Genomic DNA, 17,940 nt, shown 5'->3' on the forward strand with positions numbered 1-17,940 from the left:
TTTTTTTTTTTTTTTTTTTTTTTTGAAAATACATGGTCTTTTGAAAGATCGGTTTTTTAATATGCATCTTTTTTACCTTACAGACATCTGGTTTTGCTTTAGCTCTAGGTACAATCGTTCATGGTTTGTCAGCTTGTGGTCATGGGAAAGCCGAAGACTTGAGTAACAGGCTAATGCCAGCCTGGATTAAAATTGTACTTGCAGAGGTAAGGGAGTTGGAATTCGTATCTTGGGGACTTTCTGTTTTTTAAATGAATTGTAGAGGCATAATTCTCCTTGCTTCTGCTGGGTAATGCTGGGAAAAGTTTGGACTATCTAAGCATGTTGTTTGATGTTTGGACAGTTTACTAAAATAAAAAACCCTTTTTATTTGGTTGGTTTATAAGAAATACTTGGTCCTCTTGGCCTTTGAGATCTTATTTTGGATAGCTTCACTCATTTAAACAATATTCAAGGATGAAATTCAGATTATTAAATCAAGATGCCTTGTGAAATTAGGTATTACTTAAAAAAATAGACTAAGAGAATGATGATTTTCATATTTCGGCTGTTTATCCTCTTGATTGATTGTTTTATTAAGTAATAATTTGCCCTATTCTGTTTTCATGATCTAGTAATTGCTGTCTATACGCGTGGCCTCTGACTGCATTTGCAGCATTGAGTGCTGCTGAACAGCTCAGAGTAGATTGAGGACACCACTTATCTGTGCTACTGTAACTGACTGGAGTGTGAATTAAGATGTATTCATCTCTTCTGCTCGCTGTTCAGTAGCAATAATTTATCTCATTGCACAAAAAAATTGTGTATGTGAAAACAAACTCTAAAACTTCAAGGTGGGAGCTGAAGATGAGTACAAATAAAAGAAACAGTGTTTCAGAATTTAACTGCATTGGTACATTTTATGCGGAATAGATGTGGCAGAAGAAAGTGCTTTGTCAGGGAGAAATGCATGGTGATTGCAGACTGGGAAGGGGACACGTTCCATATAGATAAAGCCTTTCATTCAGAACGGTGGGAGAAGAAGTGATCAAGCGTACAGAAGGCCAACTTGAAAAAGTTGTTGGGCTGGGAGACATAAAGGTGATAGCAGTTACGTTTTTAAGTTGGAACAAAAGCCTTTTCTTGAAAGTAAATAAGTGTGTTGTGCTACAGCTGCTACTCTATGACCTGAATGTTGCATTGATTCTGAATTATACTTTCAGGGTTCTCCAACAATGCAGCGTCTGGCTGCTGTAAATGGGCTAGTTGCACTTGTTGGTTCTGAAGGAGGCATGATACAGGTGAGAATATTAAAGCACATGGTACCTTTGTCTCCCGTAGAAACTGAGTTAAAGATTTGGACTAGAAAGCAAAATGGAACTGCATCCATGCATCCTTATAGCAGTGATTGTATACCAGGGCATTCCATTTATGCAATAGCAAATAGTGTCGGGTCTGCACTGAATGAAGTAGCATTGTGGTGTGAAGTATGGGGTCTATTCCATTTTCCCATTTTGTGGCCTATGTGTGGTGCCATTGGGGAAAAGCTGATGGCACTGTAAGCTTTTTCATTTTATCCTCCTACTTCTCAAAAAAAAAAAAAAAAAAAAGTACAAATGTAATCTCTACTTTCAGCACTCATTCTGTGTTTTATTGTTTCCTTTTTGCACTTACAAAATTTTCAGAGTACTTTCTTTTTCTCTGGCAGCTGAAATCTGAAAGCATTCAGTCTTCCCAGTTTCAAAGTAAACTCAATGAAGTCATCAGAACCCTTACCCAGGTAAAAGAGTTTTTTCCATTTCCTACTGTGGAGAATGCAATATGGTACTGTAGCACCTTGCACAAACAAGATAGTTCTGTGTAAAGAAGGAGCATAACATCCATGTCCTAGCTTCAGATAAGGCAATGCAGAATTAATTTGAGGCTTGCTGACTGACTGGTGACCTATTGTCTCCACAGATAATCAGTTTTTCAGGACAGATTGGCCTTCAGACAAATGCAGCAGGGCTTTTGGGACACCTTCATATGTCCTGTTTGTCTTCTGCCCAGAGCAGGGCATCTGGTAAGCTGCTATATTATTGCTGATTAAAGAACAAATAGTAGCTCCTAACTAAGAAGGGAGCAAGGGACACATTAGACACTGCAGACTGCACAGTGCAGCTGTATTAAATGTTATGGCAGCTTTCGAACCAGAGAGCTTGTGGACCCATGTGCCTCACCTAAAGGCTGGAACAGAAAAGCAGGAATCTGTGTGCTGAGCAGGATGCCTGGTATCTGCTTTTACTTGCGATATCAAAGAAAGATTTTAAGTTCTTCCAGTCAAATCTATTACTTCTGTTTTTGTTCTGTTTAAATCTCCTAGTGTAAATTATAAATGAATTTTAAATTGCATAGACATAGTGTTTGGCATCTAAATTGTCCACTCCAAGCCCTGAGATTAATCTAATAGTTACTTTAGCACTTCCCACTGTTTAAAAAAGCCAACACAGGAAAAACTAGTCAGTAACAACAAAAAAGAACTAATTCTTCAGAAGAGTATTTTTCTAGAAGAGATCTTTCTGGTTAGCTGAAATCTAATAATAGTATTTGTGCCTTTTTAATTTAGCTGTTTACACAGAAAGAAATTCATATTTTGTTAATACATCCTTTCCTTCTGGTGCTGTTTCAGCAGCCACGAAGTGAAATTAAAGCAGGATTAGACCATTAATGAAATACCAGTGATAGGAGGGAACTAATGAAGTGAAAGCTGTTCACTTCACTATGAATAAATTTGGACTCAGTAACATGAAGTGCTGATAAATTTCTTTATCACAAAGGAATACTCTTAGGAGTTTCTACTTCTGGATAATTTTAGTAGAGATGCTTGAAGTTAGGGAAATATGAAATGTCTGCACTTGTCTTAAACTTCTGAAGCTCTTGATTTTTAAAGCCTGACTCACACTGGCCTGATACGTGTTAGGAAAATTCTTACAACTAGTTTTGGAGCTGATAAATGAATTTTGTTTTCAGACCTGGCAACTATCACCAAGATTAATATACAGCATGCTTTTAAAAAAAAAAAAAAAAAAAAAAAAGGAAGTGGAAAGCTTAATGCACCTATTAAGAACTTTTAATGTAATCATTTTAAATCATTTACAGGCCTAGAGTTAGCTCAAACATGATTCAGTTTGGCCTTTGAATTTACATGTGGGCTGGAAGTCACTATTTATCCTGACAGATTTTAGTGTATACACAGTCTTTTTGTCTTCACAGTTCCTCCAGATTTCAGCTACTTGCCTGAAAACAGCTTTATCAGGGCCGCTATTGACTTTGCAATTGAAGGTGGAAAGAAAGGTAAGAAGGATCAGACTACAATGTCTCTCTAGGAAAACTGATGTGGTTGTAAAATATGACCCTAACACCTCACTTTTATTTCCTGAAAGAACTTTTCTAGATAGTAATTCGTACTTCACTAGCACAGGATTTAAATATCTAAATATTTCTGCAAAGACTTTTAAAACAAGAAACTGAATTACACTCACAAAGAATGCAGGATGATATAGGGAGGACTTTTTTTCTGCTGAATGTTTCTGACTTTTCCATTCTTACCTCTTCCTTCTTTCTGCTCTGCCTGTGGTGATGCATCTTCTCTCCTGTGGGAATGAAGGTCAGATCACTTTAAATGTTTGCAGGTACCCTCAGGAATACTCCATTATCAGGCAAAATTTCTTCTAACTTCCTTTTGTGATACTTGGTTAAATGTTCTATGTATCAGTCAAATGGGTTAGTACTGTATGTGGTAAATGAACATGAACCTGAAGAAAGGATGCTGTCATGACAGCAACACTAGTTAAACTTGTTTTGGAATATAATCTTAATGGAGATAAGGCACAGGACCTTATTCATTTGTGCAACTGCATGAACTCAGTGCTGTCCTATTAAGCAGACTTTACTTTTGGAGGCAGTAGAAGTGCCCATGCCTTGCCTCCAGGAGGACTTTTACTGAGTTAACTCATAGTTGGCTGTTTTAGATGATTTCCTGTATAGGTCTGAATAAATGTTCTCCTACTGCCAAAATGCAAAAATACTTCCCAAGTAAGTGACAGATACCTGTAGTTAATTCATAAACTGCTTCAAGTGAAAGGGACCAGAAAGCTTCTATGTATCAGTAACAAAAATACCTTTGGAAGCAGACCATTAGAATTAGAAAATATAACTATTGATTACAAGTGAGACAGCTAATTCACAGCTACAAACAGAAGAATGCTAAGTGATTTTATAATGTTCTTCAGTTCTTCAGTTTTCACTATAGACTGGTCTTCAGTGCAATATAAAATGGTAAACTATATTCACATTTCTTTCTTGAGCTGTTTAACCAAATATATGTATATAAAATTCAGCCTGTGGTTGACTTTTCTATTGCAGGCCCAGAATCTGTCCCAGCTCAGCTAGTGAAAGTAGCTCTGGCACCCATTGCCATAGTTGGAGAAAGTCATCAGTATCCGCCTGTGAACTGGGCATCCATTCTTTCTCCATTGATGAGACTGAACTTTGGTAAGCTTCATAGATTCTTGCAGATTTTTTTGGTCTTGTCATGAGACTTCCAGACTAATAAAACTTACACTTTCACTGTAGAGCCCACAAATGTTTGCAAATGTTTGCAAGCATGTATTTGCATTAGCTCTGTGTAGACATTAATAATAGAGTAGACTAGAGAAGATCAGAGCTAGTAGATTTGGAGCCAAGTTGGAAGTTCCCCAAAATACTGGTGAGTTTGGATCAGATTTTGTACTTGGCATATTACTAAACTGGAAACTAACTGTGTCTTATTTTCAGTACGTATTAAATTCTGGTCCAGTGCCCATATTGGAGAATGCAGGCAATTGTTTCATAAGTTTGAACTTCTCAGTGGTTCATCTAGCTATTGCTAGTCTGAAGTACAGTGCCTACTAAATTACACAGGGTGACAAGGGAACTTTATACCTTATTCCATTATGATCCTGATTTCTCAGTGCTTTCTTCTAGGAGCAGTTTTTCCTTATGTTGAAGAATGGCTTTGATCCTTAAGTATGCTTTTGTGCAGCTTGTATAATATTTCTTTTAGTCAGGATATCTGTTGATATTGATTTGTTTTTTGGGTTTTGTTTTGTTTTGGGTTCTTCTATTTCTTTGTTTTTGTAAGGTTGGAAGGATTCTCTGGAGATCATCTAGTCCAACCCCCCTGCTCAAGCAGGGTCACCTAGAGCATGTTAGACAGGGTTGCATCCATGTGGGCCTTGAAGATCTCCAGAGAAGGAGACTCTACAACCTCTCTGGGCAACCTGTGCCAGTGCTCTGTCACTCTCACAGGGAAGAAATCCCCCCTCACGGTCAGGCAGAACTTCGTGTGGTTCAGTTTGTGCCCATTGCTGCTGGTCCTTTCTCATGGCACTATTGAAAGTTTAGTCCCATCCCCTTGACGTCCGCCCTTCAGGTACTTTTAGACATTGGTAAGATCCACCCCCTCAGTCTTCTCTTCCCCAGGCTGAAGGGGCCCAGCTCTTGCAGCCTTTCCTCATAGGGCAGATGCTCCAGCCCTCTGATCATCCTCATAGCCCTACACTGAACTCTCTCCAGTAGCTCCATGTCTCTCTTGTACTGGGGAGCCCAGAGCTGGACACAGTACTCGAGATGAGGCCTCCCCAGGGCTGAGGAGAGGGGCAGGATCACCTCCCTCCACCAGCTGGCAACACTCTTCCCAATGCACCCCAGGAGACCATAGGCCTTCCTGGCCACAAGGGCACATTGCTGGCTCATGGTCAACTTGTCATCCACCAGCACTCCCAGGTCCTTCCCTGCAAAGCTGCTCTCCAGCAGGTCAGCCCCCAGCCTGTACTGGTACATGGAGTTAAATCCTCCCTAAGAGCAGGACTCTGCACTTGCCCTTGTTGAACCTCAGGAGATTCCTCTCCTCCCAGCTCTCCAGCCTGTCCAGGCCTCTCTGAATGGCAGCACAGCCCTCAGGTGTGTCAGCCACTCCTCCCAGCTTGGTAGCATCAGCAGACTTGCTGAGGAGGCACTCTGTCCCCTCATCCAGGTCATTGATGAAGAAGTTGAACAGGATGGGACCCAGTCCTGATCCCTGGGGGACACCATTAGCCACAGGCCTTCAACTAGACTCCACGCCATGGATGACAACCCTCTGAGCCAGGTTGTCCTTTCAGCCAGTTGTCAATCCACCTCACTCTCCACTCATCTAACCCACACTTCCTGAGCTTGTCTAGGAGGATGTTCTGGGAGACAGTGTCAAAAGCCTTGCTGAAGTCAAGGTACACATCGTTTGCTGCTCTCCCCTCATCTACCCAGCCAGTCATTCCATCATGAAAGGCTATCAGATTGGTTAAGCAGGATTTCCCCTTGGTGAATCCATGCTGGCTACTCCTGATCACCTTCTTTTCCTTCATATGTCTGGAGATGACATCCAGAATGAGCAATTCTACCACCTTCTGTTGATATAAATGTCAGAGTTTCAAACTCCTTTCCTTGAAAACATCTATAAAGTTCAGTTTTGTTTCTCCTGATTTATGTTATTATTATTACTGGTCTTGCACTTTCCCTTACTGCTGGCTAAGTGAGTGCTATTGTATTTGAATGTATTTACTATAAAGCCAGGAAAGGATAGGTTGTTCTTCTATCTGTCTTGTGGTCATTTTATTTATATGGAGTGCCAAGCACTACAAGTCATTGAACAGCTCTATAGGAAATGTATTTTGCTAGATACAAAAAGATTTGTCAACAAATTAAATTTTTTTTGCTGATAGTTCAGCTGAAACTTCTGCTGTACTTGGTACTCTTGCAATTGCTTGTAAAGTCTTTTGGAAGAATAAGTAAGAATATCCTATGCTGAGCTGTACAGTCCATGCTGATGCAAATTTGTGTGTGCCCTTATGAATAGCTGAAACTTGTTATACACGTGGGGAATTTTTTTTATTCCTGTTTTTTACTTAGGAGTTTGACTTTTGTAAATCAGGGGAGTTCCAGAGGAAATAGTACCTCAGTTTTGTGTCTACATTTTTACTGACTTTAGACTACACCATAGACTACTTTTTTTTTTTAATATGTAATTTCTCTCCATTATTCCTCTGTAGTGTTATAGAAGTTACAGATTTTATTTAGATATGCATACACAAATAGAGACTTCTAGGGTGTGTATGGTAAAAGGGACTTCTAGGGTGTGTATGTTAAAAGGGACTTCTATATGATAAAAGCTTTAAGCAGCATCTGTAGAAATATGAAAGTTAGTGTAGTCCTGCTGGGCTAGAACAATTACCCTCTCTTATTTTATAAGTAAAGAATTTCTTCATAGCTTCTATTTTATTCTGCTTCTGTTTTAGGTAATGAGATAAAACATCTCTGCCTTGAACTTGCTGTTACACAGGCTCAGACATCTCAAAATGCTGCAATGCTTTTGGGGATGTGGGTGGCACCTCCCCTTGTCTACAGTCTCAGTGTACGTATGTAAGAAAGTCTGTAGGACCTCAGCACCTCTTTCCTCTGAAGTTCCTCATTTAGAGAGATGTTCAGGATGTCTCACTGAAAAACATTACTATGGCTCAGAATTCTGTAGAAACATTGTTTAGCAAATTTCTTAGACTGAAATGGGTTTTCTGGACACTTGGAATTTAAGGCAGATGTAATCTCTGCCTTGTTTTTTATTTAGATCATTGAAGACATTTTTGTGTCTTAAAATAAAAATAAATTAAAAATAAATTTTGTCTCTTGTGATACTGCAGCTCTGCTAACCAAAAGATGTAAGGAAGGCAAAGTATGTAGAGACACAAGGTATCTTTTATTAGACCAGATGATGGACATGGAGAAATGTCCTACTTAACTTTCTGAAAGTTTGCCTGTTTCTTTCAGCTGTGTCATTAAATCTGTTAAAAAGTATTTTCTTCTCCTTGAAAACTTTGCCTAAGTAGATATTTAATAGACTAACCTATAGGAGAGTCAAATTTGGGGTTATTGTCCAATATGAAGTGCAGTTCTATTTATGGAAGTTCAGCACAGGCTTGATGAGGTCTCCTGGATACCGTTTAAAAACTCCCTGAATCCCACAGTACCCTGTACTCTGCAGTTCTGTCAGCTTATATTAACTGAGGAGCCCATTCGTTACACTTCTCAGAAAACCCATTGTGGATTTCTGTGGCCTTTTCCAGTAAAAGTGATTATTTCCTCTTGTAATTTTTAAATCTTTAGCCTTCACAAACACATGAACACTTAGTAAAGTTATTAAGATACAAGTAATTTTATAAGGTATCAATAAGGAAAGATTTGATTTCTGAGCCCTTATTTTCCTGTACAGAGGGATCTGGAGGTAACAGAAGGACCTCTAGGTGCAGGGTGTGTTAGTTTTGGATCATTTTAAGATACAGGTTTTTTTTTCTTACCAGAAAAAAAAATACTGAGGGGGTTTTGAGTGCCATATTTCTGTCCTCAGCATTTAAGAGAAAAAGAATATTGCCATATTTCAACTCTTTTAAATTCAAGCCATTCATCAAAAGAAGAAAGAACTGAGAAGTACTTATGAAAAGATCCATTTCTACCAACTTCAGGTGCTTTTAATAGTGGTGCTTAAGTTGCTTTTTACACTTTCATCCGTTAGAACAACAGGTGAAGGTCAGCAAAAAGTTAGAATCTGAAACTAAGAGAAAGATGAGCCGTGTGTTTTTAACACAAGAGAAAATTACTAGAGTCCTTGATATGTACTAATATAAATCCTGTAGAGAAAATCATTGAGTTCTCTAGCTATTTGAGAGCAATTTAAAATTTTGTTTTGGTCTGTTGGATGATGAATGAGACTTCACTGTCTTAAATAGCTTGTATTGAGTACGAGGAACATGATTAAAGAAGCAACAGAGGAATCTAATTATCTGGGCCAAAAAGATTTAAGAGAAATGATAATATTTTTATCCAAAAAGTAAGGCAAACCTTATGATTGTAATGCATTGTATTTGTTTTTCAGATGAAAACCCAGAAATACCTTTTCGTGTCTCTTCCCCTGTGGCTGAAACATGTTGCAGAAGACAAACTTCAGTCTTTTACAGAAGTATTTCTGATGCAGCAATTCGAAGGGAAGTACCGCACCAAAAACCCTGAAATTTGCCAGTGTGTTTTAGAGGGTCTCAGCCAGGCAATGAAACTACCAAACCCTGCCCAGTACTGCTGGACCTTTCTGTGCCAGGCTGCTGAGAAAATATTTGAGCTTTTACCAAATGAAATTAAGGTAAGGAATAAGTATGTGGTATAAACGTTCATAATACTATTATGAACATTTTAACTGGAAATTTTTACTGATTTTGAATTCTGTCTTTTTTCACTCAGCCATCAGATTTGCAACTTGTAGTAGGATGTAAAATTTTAAGTGGAACTAGTTAACATTGCTGTGTAATTTCAGTATAAGTTGCTTTCAGGTGTTCCTTAGGATATGATTAAGTTGTGAAACTAATGCTATGTGTACTATTCTCTCATTTGGTTTTCGGTAATGCATTACTAAGTCTTTGTTAATGAATTGGTACTGAAATAAATTTTATTGAAACAGAGGCAGAGAACAGTCAGAAGAATTCTTTTTTCTTTTCTAGAGAGAATTCAACTTCTCACAGTGCTGTGAAGAAACTATCTAGTCACAAAAAATACACTAAGAAAGGGCACTTTTAAAAAACTGTCTTTAAAGTCTTTCAGATATAATTATGCCTTTAATTATTAAGTACATTGAAAGGGCAAGTACAGAATTTGTAAAAGAAAATAAATACTTAATCTAATTGCTAGCGTCTTGTTATTCATCATAATCATTAACAAGGTTCCTGGATTCTAATTTTAATGATGAAGAAACTGATAGTATACATACAAACATGCACTCAATTTTCTGTTTCTAGAGGGATGAAGTGGAGATGTATATTGATGTAGCAAAATGCATCTCAGAAATGGCAGATTCAGAGATTGATCGAATCGTCCAGATCTCTAAGGTAGTGACTTCTTATTCCTAAACTCTTATCACCAAATTATGTGAAATAAACCTGCCTTTTTTTTTTTATTTTGAATATTTTAGCTCCTCAAAGCATCGATGAATTTATATACATCATGCTTTTAAGTTATTTTTGGCTCTGAATTACAGGCGTCAGAGAGAAGCAGAAGCAGTTAGGATCTGTGTCCAAAACCGTATTTCGGCAGCTGAAGTATTACTGGTCTTAGCTTGGTCAAGTTCAGAAAGGGCTCTGTTAGCAGAATGAGAATGGCATTGTATCTTCTGAATCCTAGTCCAGTGATACAAACAGTAGATCATAAGCCTCCTGTATTAATCTAACCACATACTTAAAACTTCATCCTGGTAACTAGCTGAGCTTGAATTAATGAATCCTTGTTTCAGTTAAAAGTGGAAAGTACTCTGACTGAACGCCTTTCCTTTCAGAATTGTTGATTTAATTGCTGCATTTGCATTCACACTCAATGGTTTCTGGTGGACAAGATAACTAACGATGACAGTGGAATATAAAAGCTACCAGTTTCTAACTCACCAGATCAATAATCAGTAGAATTCTTAGCAGTTGAAAAATATTGAAAATATTGAAAAATATTGCATGCTAAGAAAATGATAAGTATGGAAGGACTTGGTGTTTTCAGATTCCCACGCTGTTCTGCTTTTGGACAGATGCATTAGAGAGACCAGGCATTTAAATAGGAAAGGGAAGCTCAATTGTCAGTTTTTAATCAGTTATCTCCTTAAATTGTGATTTTCACATTGGAAAAGGCAATTTGAGAAGATCTCTGTTGTTACTGCAGTGAACCTGTCTTGCGAGAAGATTTAAGTCTTCAGAATGTCAAACTGGCTCATTTCAATTTAAACAGGAATGTGGAATTTAAAACAATGTGGAAACAAATAAACTATACTGAGTTACACTGTACTGGACCATTCAGAAGCATACAAAATTCAAGTAGTATGTACAGTCTTCTGCGTCACTTTTAATAATCTAGCTTAGAAAAAATTAGCATACTAGATAATCAGATATTCGTCCTCTGCTCATAAAGAGGGATGCAGCATTTCCTACTGCTCTCATGGGAGGGGTTTGTTTTAACTTAACTTTTTTTTATTGCATTTGCAGAACAATATAGAGAAGGCCACCTTCACCAAAATGTATCTGATTTCTCAAGGCAGACTGCCTCTGATGAACTTGAGTGCCTTGATTGATTCTGTCGCAAGGTATCACCAGAAAGAATCTATTACATGGATACTCTTACATGGTTTCTATCACACTCGAATTGTAAGCCATGAAAACACAGGTGAGGCCAGGCTTAAAGAAAAATCGGTAGCAACATGAACAGATATTGGTGGGTCTGAACTGACACTTTTTAAGTAATTTTAAGATAGTCTAACCAAATGGTTTCCAGACTTCTGTGGTTTAGAGACTGCTTTCAACATTTAGAATTTTTTTTAAGCTCTTCACATACCAAACATTGCTTTTATGTTTTTTTAAGTTATTTATGGCTCCTTGGATCAGTACAAGGCACTTATCTCAGCCAAGTGGTTCACAGACCACAATTTTGATTAGATCAGTGTCTTTGTTTATTCAGTATAAGAGAGTGTTAAAAATCTACGCAGCATATTAGAGACCAATAGTAGTTGTACAACTTTGCTGTCTTTCGGAGCTAATGTCAGAATTATCGGTGTGTGACACAATAGGCAGAAGTTCCCATGAGACTGATTGAGCCAGGGGAATAGACTGCTCTTCTGAACTCCTTGAGCTGACTTAACATAGGAAACAAATTACCCTTCCTCCTCCCCAACACAGCAGTTAATTATCTGCTGAGTTAATGATCTAGGTTAGCTCAGCTAAGCATCTGATAAGCACTGGAGCTGGTGCAAGAGAAATATAATCACACAGTATGAGGAAGAAACAAGCTCAGGAGGAATGAGATCTCTCTAATCTCATGGCAGCAGGATCTTAGGCTGATTCAGTTGTTCACAGAACGACAATCTTGAAGCATTTTATTGCAAGTGCTTTAGGTGCCAGCTGTAGTTGAAAAACTTTAAACAGCAGGCAGTGAGTTTTGGATGCGTGGAATGAGGTTCATTTGGGTAAAAGAGGAGGTAATATGGAAAAGAGAACATGTAAAGAGTAGCAGAAGAAGGCATTGTGTGAAGGCATGGTTTCAAAGCTATTTATGTGTTGGACAAAGGAGGCAGAATATATCTTGAGCAGCAGAATCTAAATGAAGAGAAAAAGTATTACTAGCTCTGACAGAGACTTCATGAAGCTTGTAAGCCTTGGCTATACTGTACTGATTCTGTCTGCGTTGTGGGAGGATTTGATCAACACTCCCCACAGCTGTACAGTGCCACCAGTGCTAAAGCCGGATGAAGAATTAGGGCAAGGACCTTAGTGAAGTTTTAGGAGTTAGAATTCTGTAGTGGTCACATCTGCAGACTGGATTAGTGGGATCTGCAAACTCTCATTATGCAAGATGATTATCTCTTAGCATACCTCTCCAGTGTTTTTAGTGTGTTGCCTACATTGCAGGGGAAATTTTAGGTAGTACTGTTCAATTGCCCCTATGCCTTCTGCCACTGGCAACTGTGAATTAAACACGGTAGGGGTACTGCTGATTGTTTTTCTTCCACAGTGAGTACTTTGTTGCTATAGTGATTTCCTATGCTTCCTTTTTAAAGAAAATTGTACATTCTAGTGTTTAATGTGAAGCAATACTTTTGTTCTTTCAGGTGTGATGAAAAGAATGGACTGGCTTTTGGATCTGATGGGTTATATCAGAAATGTTACATGTAAATCAACACCTATACAAAATGTGGATCTTAAAGAGGTACACGCTGAGAAAATAATTTGCAGCTTTCAAGCAGGAGAAAAACAGTTTCTAATATAACATATACTGTTTGTCAGCAATTAGTATTATTCCCTATCTTTTAGAAAACTGTCATCTTATCTCCATAGAGAAATTCTTCTCCATTATCTTATAAATGTATGTGTGTTTAAAACTCTAAAACAACTATCTCATCTAAATTGTAAGAAGAGTTATAAGCAACCAGAGGAAATCATTGCTTCAAACTTGCTGTATTTAGAACATTTAAAGTTTGAATTCACCAGTAGAATTGTCAAATCAGATCAGAACTCTGCAGCTGCTCTTTCAAAAGGGGTTTGGGAAGTTTTAGGGCACCAATATTGTTCATTGTTACAGCTGTTCAACCATTTAAGTCTTCTGATTCAGGACATAACTGCTTTCTAATTCAAGCAGCAATTTGTTGCATTGCTGCAGTATTTCCCAAGTGATTGTGACACCACAAAGGTTCTCTCTCTCTAATTTCTCTGAAGAGTCTATTGGCTGTAAAGCTGTATTTACCCATTTAAAGTGAACAGTGGATCAGCCTTAACTAAAAGGTTGATTTTTAGAAGAAACTTCTTTCTTTGTAGATGTTTTAGATTGATTTTGATTTTTAGATTTTTTTATTATTTTTGTTGTACCTCAATGCATGAGAGAATATTAAAAACTTTTTAGGTCTTGCTTTTAGAAGGTTAGCTGAGTTTTTGGGTGACAACTCCAGAGTAATATGTTGAAGAATATGCCATCATATGCTTTTCCATATATTATTCAATTAATGAATTGTCTTTAATTAATTATCACTGAGTTAATTAACTGCACTTTGTCATTTTCCATAGACCATAGACTTCCTCCTGTGGCTGTTTGCAGCTTCTGTGGTTGCCTGGGCTGATCATAGTGCACCACTCTTGCTTGGCCTCAGTGCCAACTGGGCACCATGGAAGCACGAAAGGGACTCACCAGAATTGTCTGAGGATCACATTGGCAAACACACCATTGGCAGGCTTGCTGTACAAGAGACTCTAACTCTCCTTCCAAACAGCATTACCCTCTTGCTAGCTAAAGAGCCTTGGAAAGAACACACACAGAAGGTAAAATTGCATATAGTGGTTGTAAAGCATTCTGCTCTTAAAGTTAGATCAAGTCTTAGGTCAAACAGTTATTTCTCCTGTATTTGTTGCATTTGACATGTGATCTTGTTTTTCTTTATCCACGATTAGATATGACTTGTCTCAGATATATTGTATGTTCTCAAGTAAAATATGTGAGTTGCAAGGAAAAAAAGAACATTCCAGTGTTGGGAGTCAAACTCTGAGTGGGCACAGCTGGGAGAGAAGAGCTGGCAGCTGCTGGTAGCAAGATAGTCTTAACTAACTTAAACAGTAAAAGGCAAGTCCTTTGCAGTTGGACATCACCACAGAGGCAATTTATAGCACTCCGAGGTCCTCTTTCCAGCTTGTAATGTGTTATTTTATTTTCAAGCTTATGACAAAAACAAGCCTGGGAATTTGTGCCTTGTTTGATAAATCCACAGTATAGATTGCTTGTGGTTAAGATCTACTAGAACTTATTAGTAAGTCAACAGATTCATAGTTAAATGTTTTGTGTAAACTGGAATCCATTCAGGACTGGCTTGTGCATGCTTGCTGTGCTCAGAGCTCCCACTGCAGCTAGGGTTAGGGTGGGAATGTGGGAGGAATATAGGAGAGGACTGTTCATATGCAAGTGTCTGATTAAGCTTGAGGAAAGCACGTGAGAATATGCCCTTAAAATCATCCAAATAAGTTTGAAATACTGCATTCTCCTCCGGGCAGCATCCACTACTGGAAAACACGGGGATGGCAGGGGAGAGAAGGGGGAGGAGGAGGCAGAGAGGGAGGGAGGTATCAGAAGAGGGGCAAAGATGACAAAAATGCTGAAGAATTTGCCTTAAAATGTTTGGCCAAGAGAGTGGTTTAAAAAAATCATATTAATAAGTTAATGGTATAAGTAGACAAGATGGAGAAAAATTATTTAATGTGCTTTCTTTATTACAAAGGATTACTGCTGAGGCAATGGGAAGAAACAAGATGTCCCAGAACTAACACTGCGAGAAAGTACAGTGACAGTAAGAGGCACTCTCTGGATATTTCAGGCAGAAGGTTGATTGGCTACTGCTTCTAATTAGATAGTTACTTAGGTTTAATTATAATCAGATGTTGCATATCAAATTGAAAAGAATTTGTGGTGGTCTGATACAAAGGCTATTTTAATTTGGATTTTCTTTTTATTTCCATTTTTAGATTATTGACTGGCTTATCAATATGGCCGAAAGCCCTAAGGAGGTGTTATCAAAATCTTCCAAGGACCTGCTGAAAGGTAGAGTATTTTAATTGAGTCCTTACCTTTCTATAACTCTTAGTATGGAGAAAAATCTAGTTTTTAAGAGGAGTATGATGAAGCCATGATATTAGCACATGTAGAAGAGCTATGTACTGTCTTGAGGGGAACCTTCACTGGTCAGATAAGATTCCTATCTGTGACACTTTCTTAAATTCTTTGATATCCAATCTGTTGATTCTCACAATGTACCACTAAAGATCCAAGAAACCTCAAGATACACCTGGTCCTACAAGCCCATTGCCCTGATTGGTCCATCAGTTGCTTTTAAAGTTATCCTTAAAAACAAATGCAACACATTGTTTGGAAACCCTCCAATATTATTATAGGAAATCCATAACAATTTCTTCAATTGCAGCTGAGGATTGAATGCTGGGGAAAGGCCAAGAGACAATGAAAAGTCTAGTGTAGTGGACTGACAGGAAAAAATAGAGTAATGAGGGCTGTTGACAGGAAGGGTGAAAAGAGATAGAAGTTACCTCATATTTTGAATTGCAGCAATATCCTGTGGCCTTTGCTTGTACCCCATTACTAACCTAGATGTATAGGATTGTGATACATGAGTAAATTTAAGTGGACACTACTAATATTCCTGAATGAAGTGAGCTTGTGCTATCTCAAGGTATCTCGTTTGAATCACCTGACTTACTGGTCTTAAACATGGTTTCATGAAATCTGGTTATAATGTTCTTTGCATTGCTGAGATACCTAGCCTTGTTTGGAGGACTTGTGATCTTTAGTCATTGTGCTGAGAGCTTCAGACTTCAGATAATTGTGTCTGCTTAATCTCTGGAAAACATAAGTTGAGAACAGCAGAAACAATGAGGGTTTGGAGGAAATCTCCTTTGATGTATTGTGTGTGTGTGTGTGTATATATACACACACACACATATGTGTGTATATGTATATACATATATGCACACGCATATATAGCTACATACATACATTAGTATGTTAAGAATTAATTGGTAGTTGAAAACAAATCAAAGTTTTCCTTGAGCTTCTTTTTTTTAAGTGCTAGAGCATCAAATTCGCTCCTGGATGACTTGAATGTGACTGGTTTGAATATGACATGCCCAAAAGCATGAATCTTTCAAATACTGAATAAATCAATGAATTGCAGAGAAGATTTAAGACTTCATATTTTATGATCTTCTCAATGCCTTGGATGACTGCTTATAGGATTCAAGCAGTTGGTTGACCTATACATCATTTCAAAATGAGGGTCTAATCAGCAGATCATAATGTGATATGATTTGAGTGGGAAACATGCCAAAAAACAAGTGAAAAGTCCAGTACAGCCTCACATTTCAGCAGATGTAGAGACTAATATATTTTGTGAACAGTGGAAGCAGCATCAGAAGCTCACGGGCTAGCCATGAAAATGTCATGAGAAACTCAGGAGAGGACTGAATCTGTACCTGTGTTAGCAAAATGATTGGGGGGGAATACTTTTGCAACTTCTGCAGTATGAGCTGCACATCCTAATGTGATTTGTCCTTCTTTTCACAGTTACACTTCTGGCCTTGAAATCTCTCTCAGAGTTTAAGAAGAAAGCAGTGTGGACTAAAGCTTATGGGTGGTAGCTTATGTCTTATCCAATGAAGAGAATTGTCCATACTCAAAAGCAAAATCCAGACAATACTACTATTCGGGCATCAAGAAAACTAATTTTAAAGATTTCTGCCCGCTGGAAAGTTTTTGATTCTCTTTTTGTTATCCACTCTCCTCTTCCCAAAGACTCATAATATTAAAAATCATTTACTTTTCACTAGTAGGGCAATCTCCTCTTACAAACTGTCTTGCATTTGTGCTATGCTGAGTCTAAATGACAAATAAACATTACAGAATTGTTTCAATGACAACTGGAGGGAAATGTTCTTTTAACCCACTGAAGCTTTGTAGGAACAGATGTGGAAAAATAAAATCTTATAAAAATTGTCTGGATGAGGCCTATTTACTGAGGTATGTTTTAGTACAAAAGACTTTAGAAGGAACATTAATTTTTAACTGATAACATTTTAGCAGTAATAATAGTTGTCTTTAGTAATAAAGACACAGCTTGAATAACAGAAAACATATAACATGATCAGGGTTTCTGAGAAGTAACATGGTTTCCAGCTTTGTAATAGTTTTATCAGGATTTATCAAGATAAATGAAGGATTCTAGTGGCTGCTAAATCCCCAGTTCCAGGATAATTGCAGCTTTCTTGCACTTGAAACTTTTCTTGCTTCCTTTATCCTCTGTTGCTCTTAAGAGCTTTACTATGCCTCTGGGGGAAAAGGGCACTACAGCAATTCTTTTCCACCTTTGCAACCTTAAAATAGCTCAACCAGTGCTATTTTCCTTACTCAACTTCCTGCTCTTTATGAAGGAATTGAAAACTTCATGTCTTCCCAGCCTTGCTAAGATAGAGCTTAAAGGAATGTTTGTGTTTAGCAAGCTTCTTCACTCAAGTAGACAAAAATTAACTGAGAATAAGTGGTTAGGCACTGGTTCCTATTGTCTTCCAAAGTAGTATCAGTGAAAGCAGAATTGATTTAGGTATCTTGCATGAAGCATTGTGGCCTACTTCTCCAGGCTATGTCCTGCTGCAGGCATTTCCTTCATTTCAGGACTGACAAAATTGCCCATGTAGAGGGAATTCTCCTCTGACCTTATCCTGTGCTTTTCTCACCTAGCAAGGTTACTGTGGGATGGAGCCTAATGGCTGCTACTCATTCCTTCAGTGACTTGGTATG

The 17,940-nt window shown here is 37.9% G+C and overlaps 1 protein-coding gene across 4 annotated transcripts in view; it reads left to right on the forward strand.

Moving 5' to 3' along the window:
• FOCAD (focadhesin) overlaps nucleotides 1-17,145 on the forward strand; it is a 123,334-nt gene extending 106,189 nt beyond the window's left edge. For 2 of the 4 annotated variants that reach the window (XM_062599636.1, XM_062599635.1), the window contains exons 31-44: nucleotides 84-206; nucleotides 1,203-1,280; nucleotides 1,688-1,759; nucleotides 1,939-2,041; nucleotides 3,232-3,312; nucleotides 4,384-4,512; nucleotides 7,332-7,447; nucleotides 8,960-9,220; nucleotides 9,870-9,959; nucleotides 11,094-11,271; nucleotides 12,710-12,807; nucleotides 13,659-13,910; nucleotides 15,102-15,177; nucleotides 16,711-17,145. In XM_062599636.1, coding sequence (XP_062455620.1) covers nucleotides 84-206; nucleotides 1,203-1,280; nucleotides 1,688-1,759; nucleotides 1,939-2,041; nucleotides 3,232-3,312; nucleotides 4,384-4,512; nucleotides 7,332-7,447; nucleotides 8,960-9,220; nucleotides 9,870-9,959; nucleotides 11,094-11,271; nucleotides 12,710-12,807; nucleotides 13,659-13,910; nucleotides 15,102-15,177; nucleotides 16,711-16,784 — 1,731 coding nt within the window. In that variant the 3' untranslated portion in view covers nucleotides 16,785-17,145. Of the gene's footprint in view, nucleotides 1-83; nucleotides 207-1,202; nucleotides 1,281-1,687; nucleotides 1,760-1,938; nucleotides 2,042-3,231; nucleotides 3,313-4,383; nucleotides 4,513-7,331; nucleotides 7,448-8,959; nucleotides 9,221-9,869; nucleotides 9,960-11,093; nucleotides 11,272-12,709; nucleotides 12,808-13,658; nucleotides 13,911-15,101; nucleotides 15,178-16,710 lie in introns of those variants that run through there. The other 2 variants (XM_062599637.1, XM_062599638.1) reach the window with 2 other exon arrangements.
• The last annotated feature ends 795 nt before the right edge of the window (nucleotides 17,146-17,940 follow it).

Source organism: Rhea pennata, chromosome Z (genome assembly GCF_028389875.1).
Source record: "Rhea pennata isolate bPtePen1 chromosome Z, bPtePen1.pri, whole genome shotgun sequence".
Classification (NCBI taxonomy): Eukaryota; Metazoa; Chordata; class Aves; order Rheiformes; family Rheidae; genus Rhea; species Rhea pennata.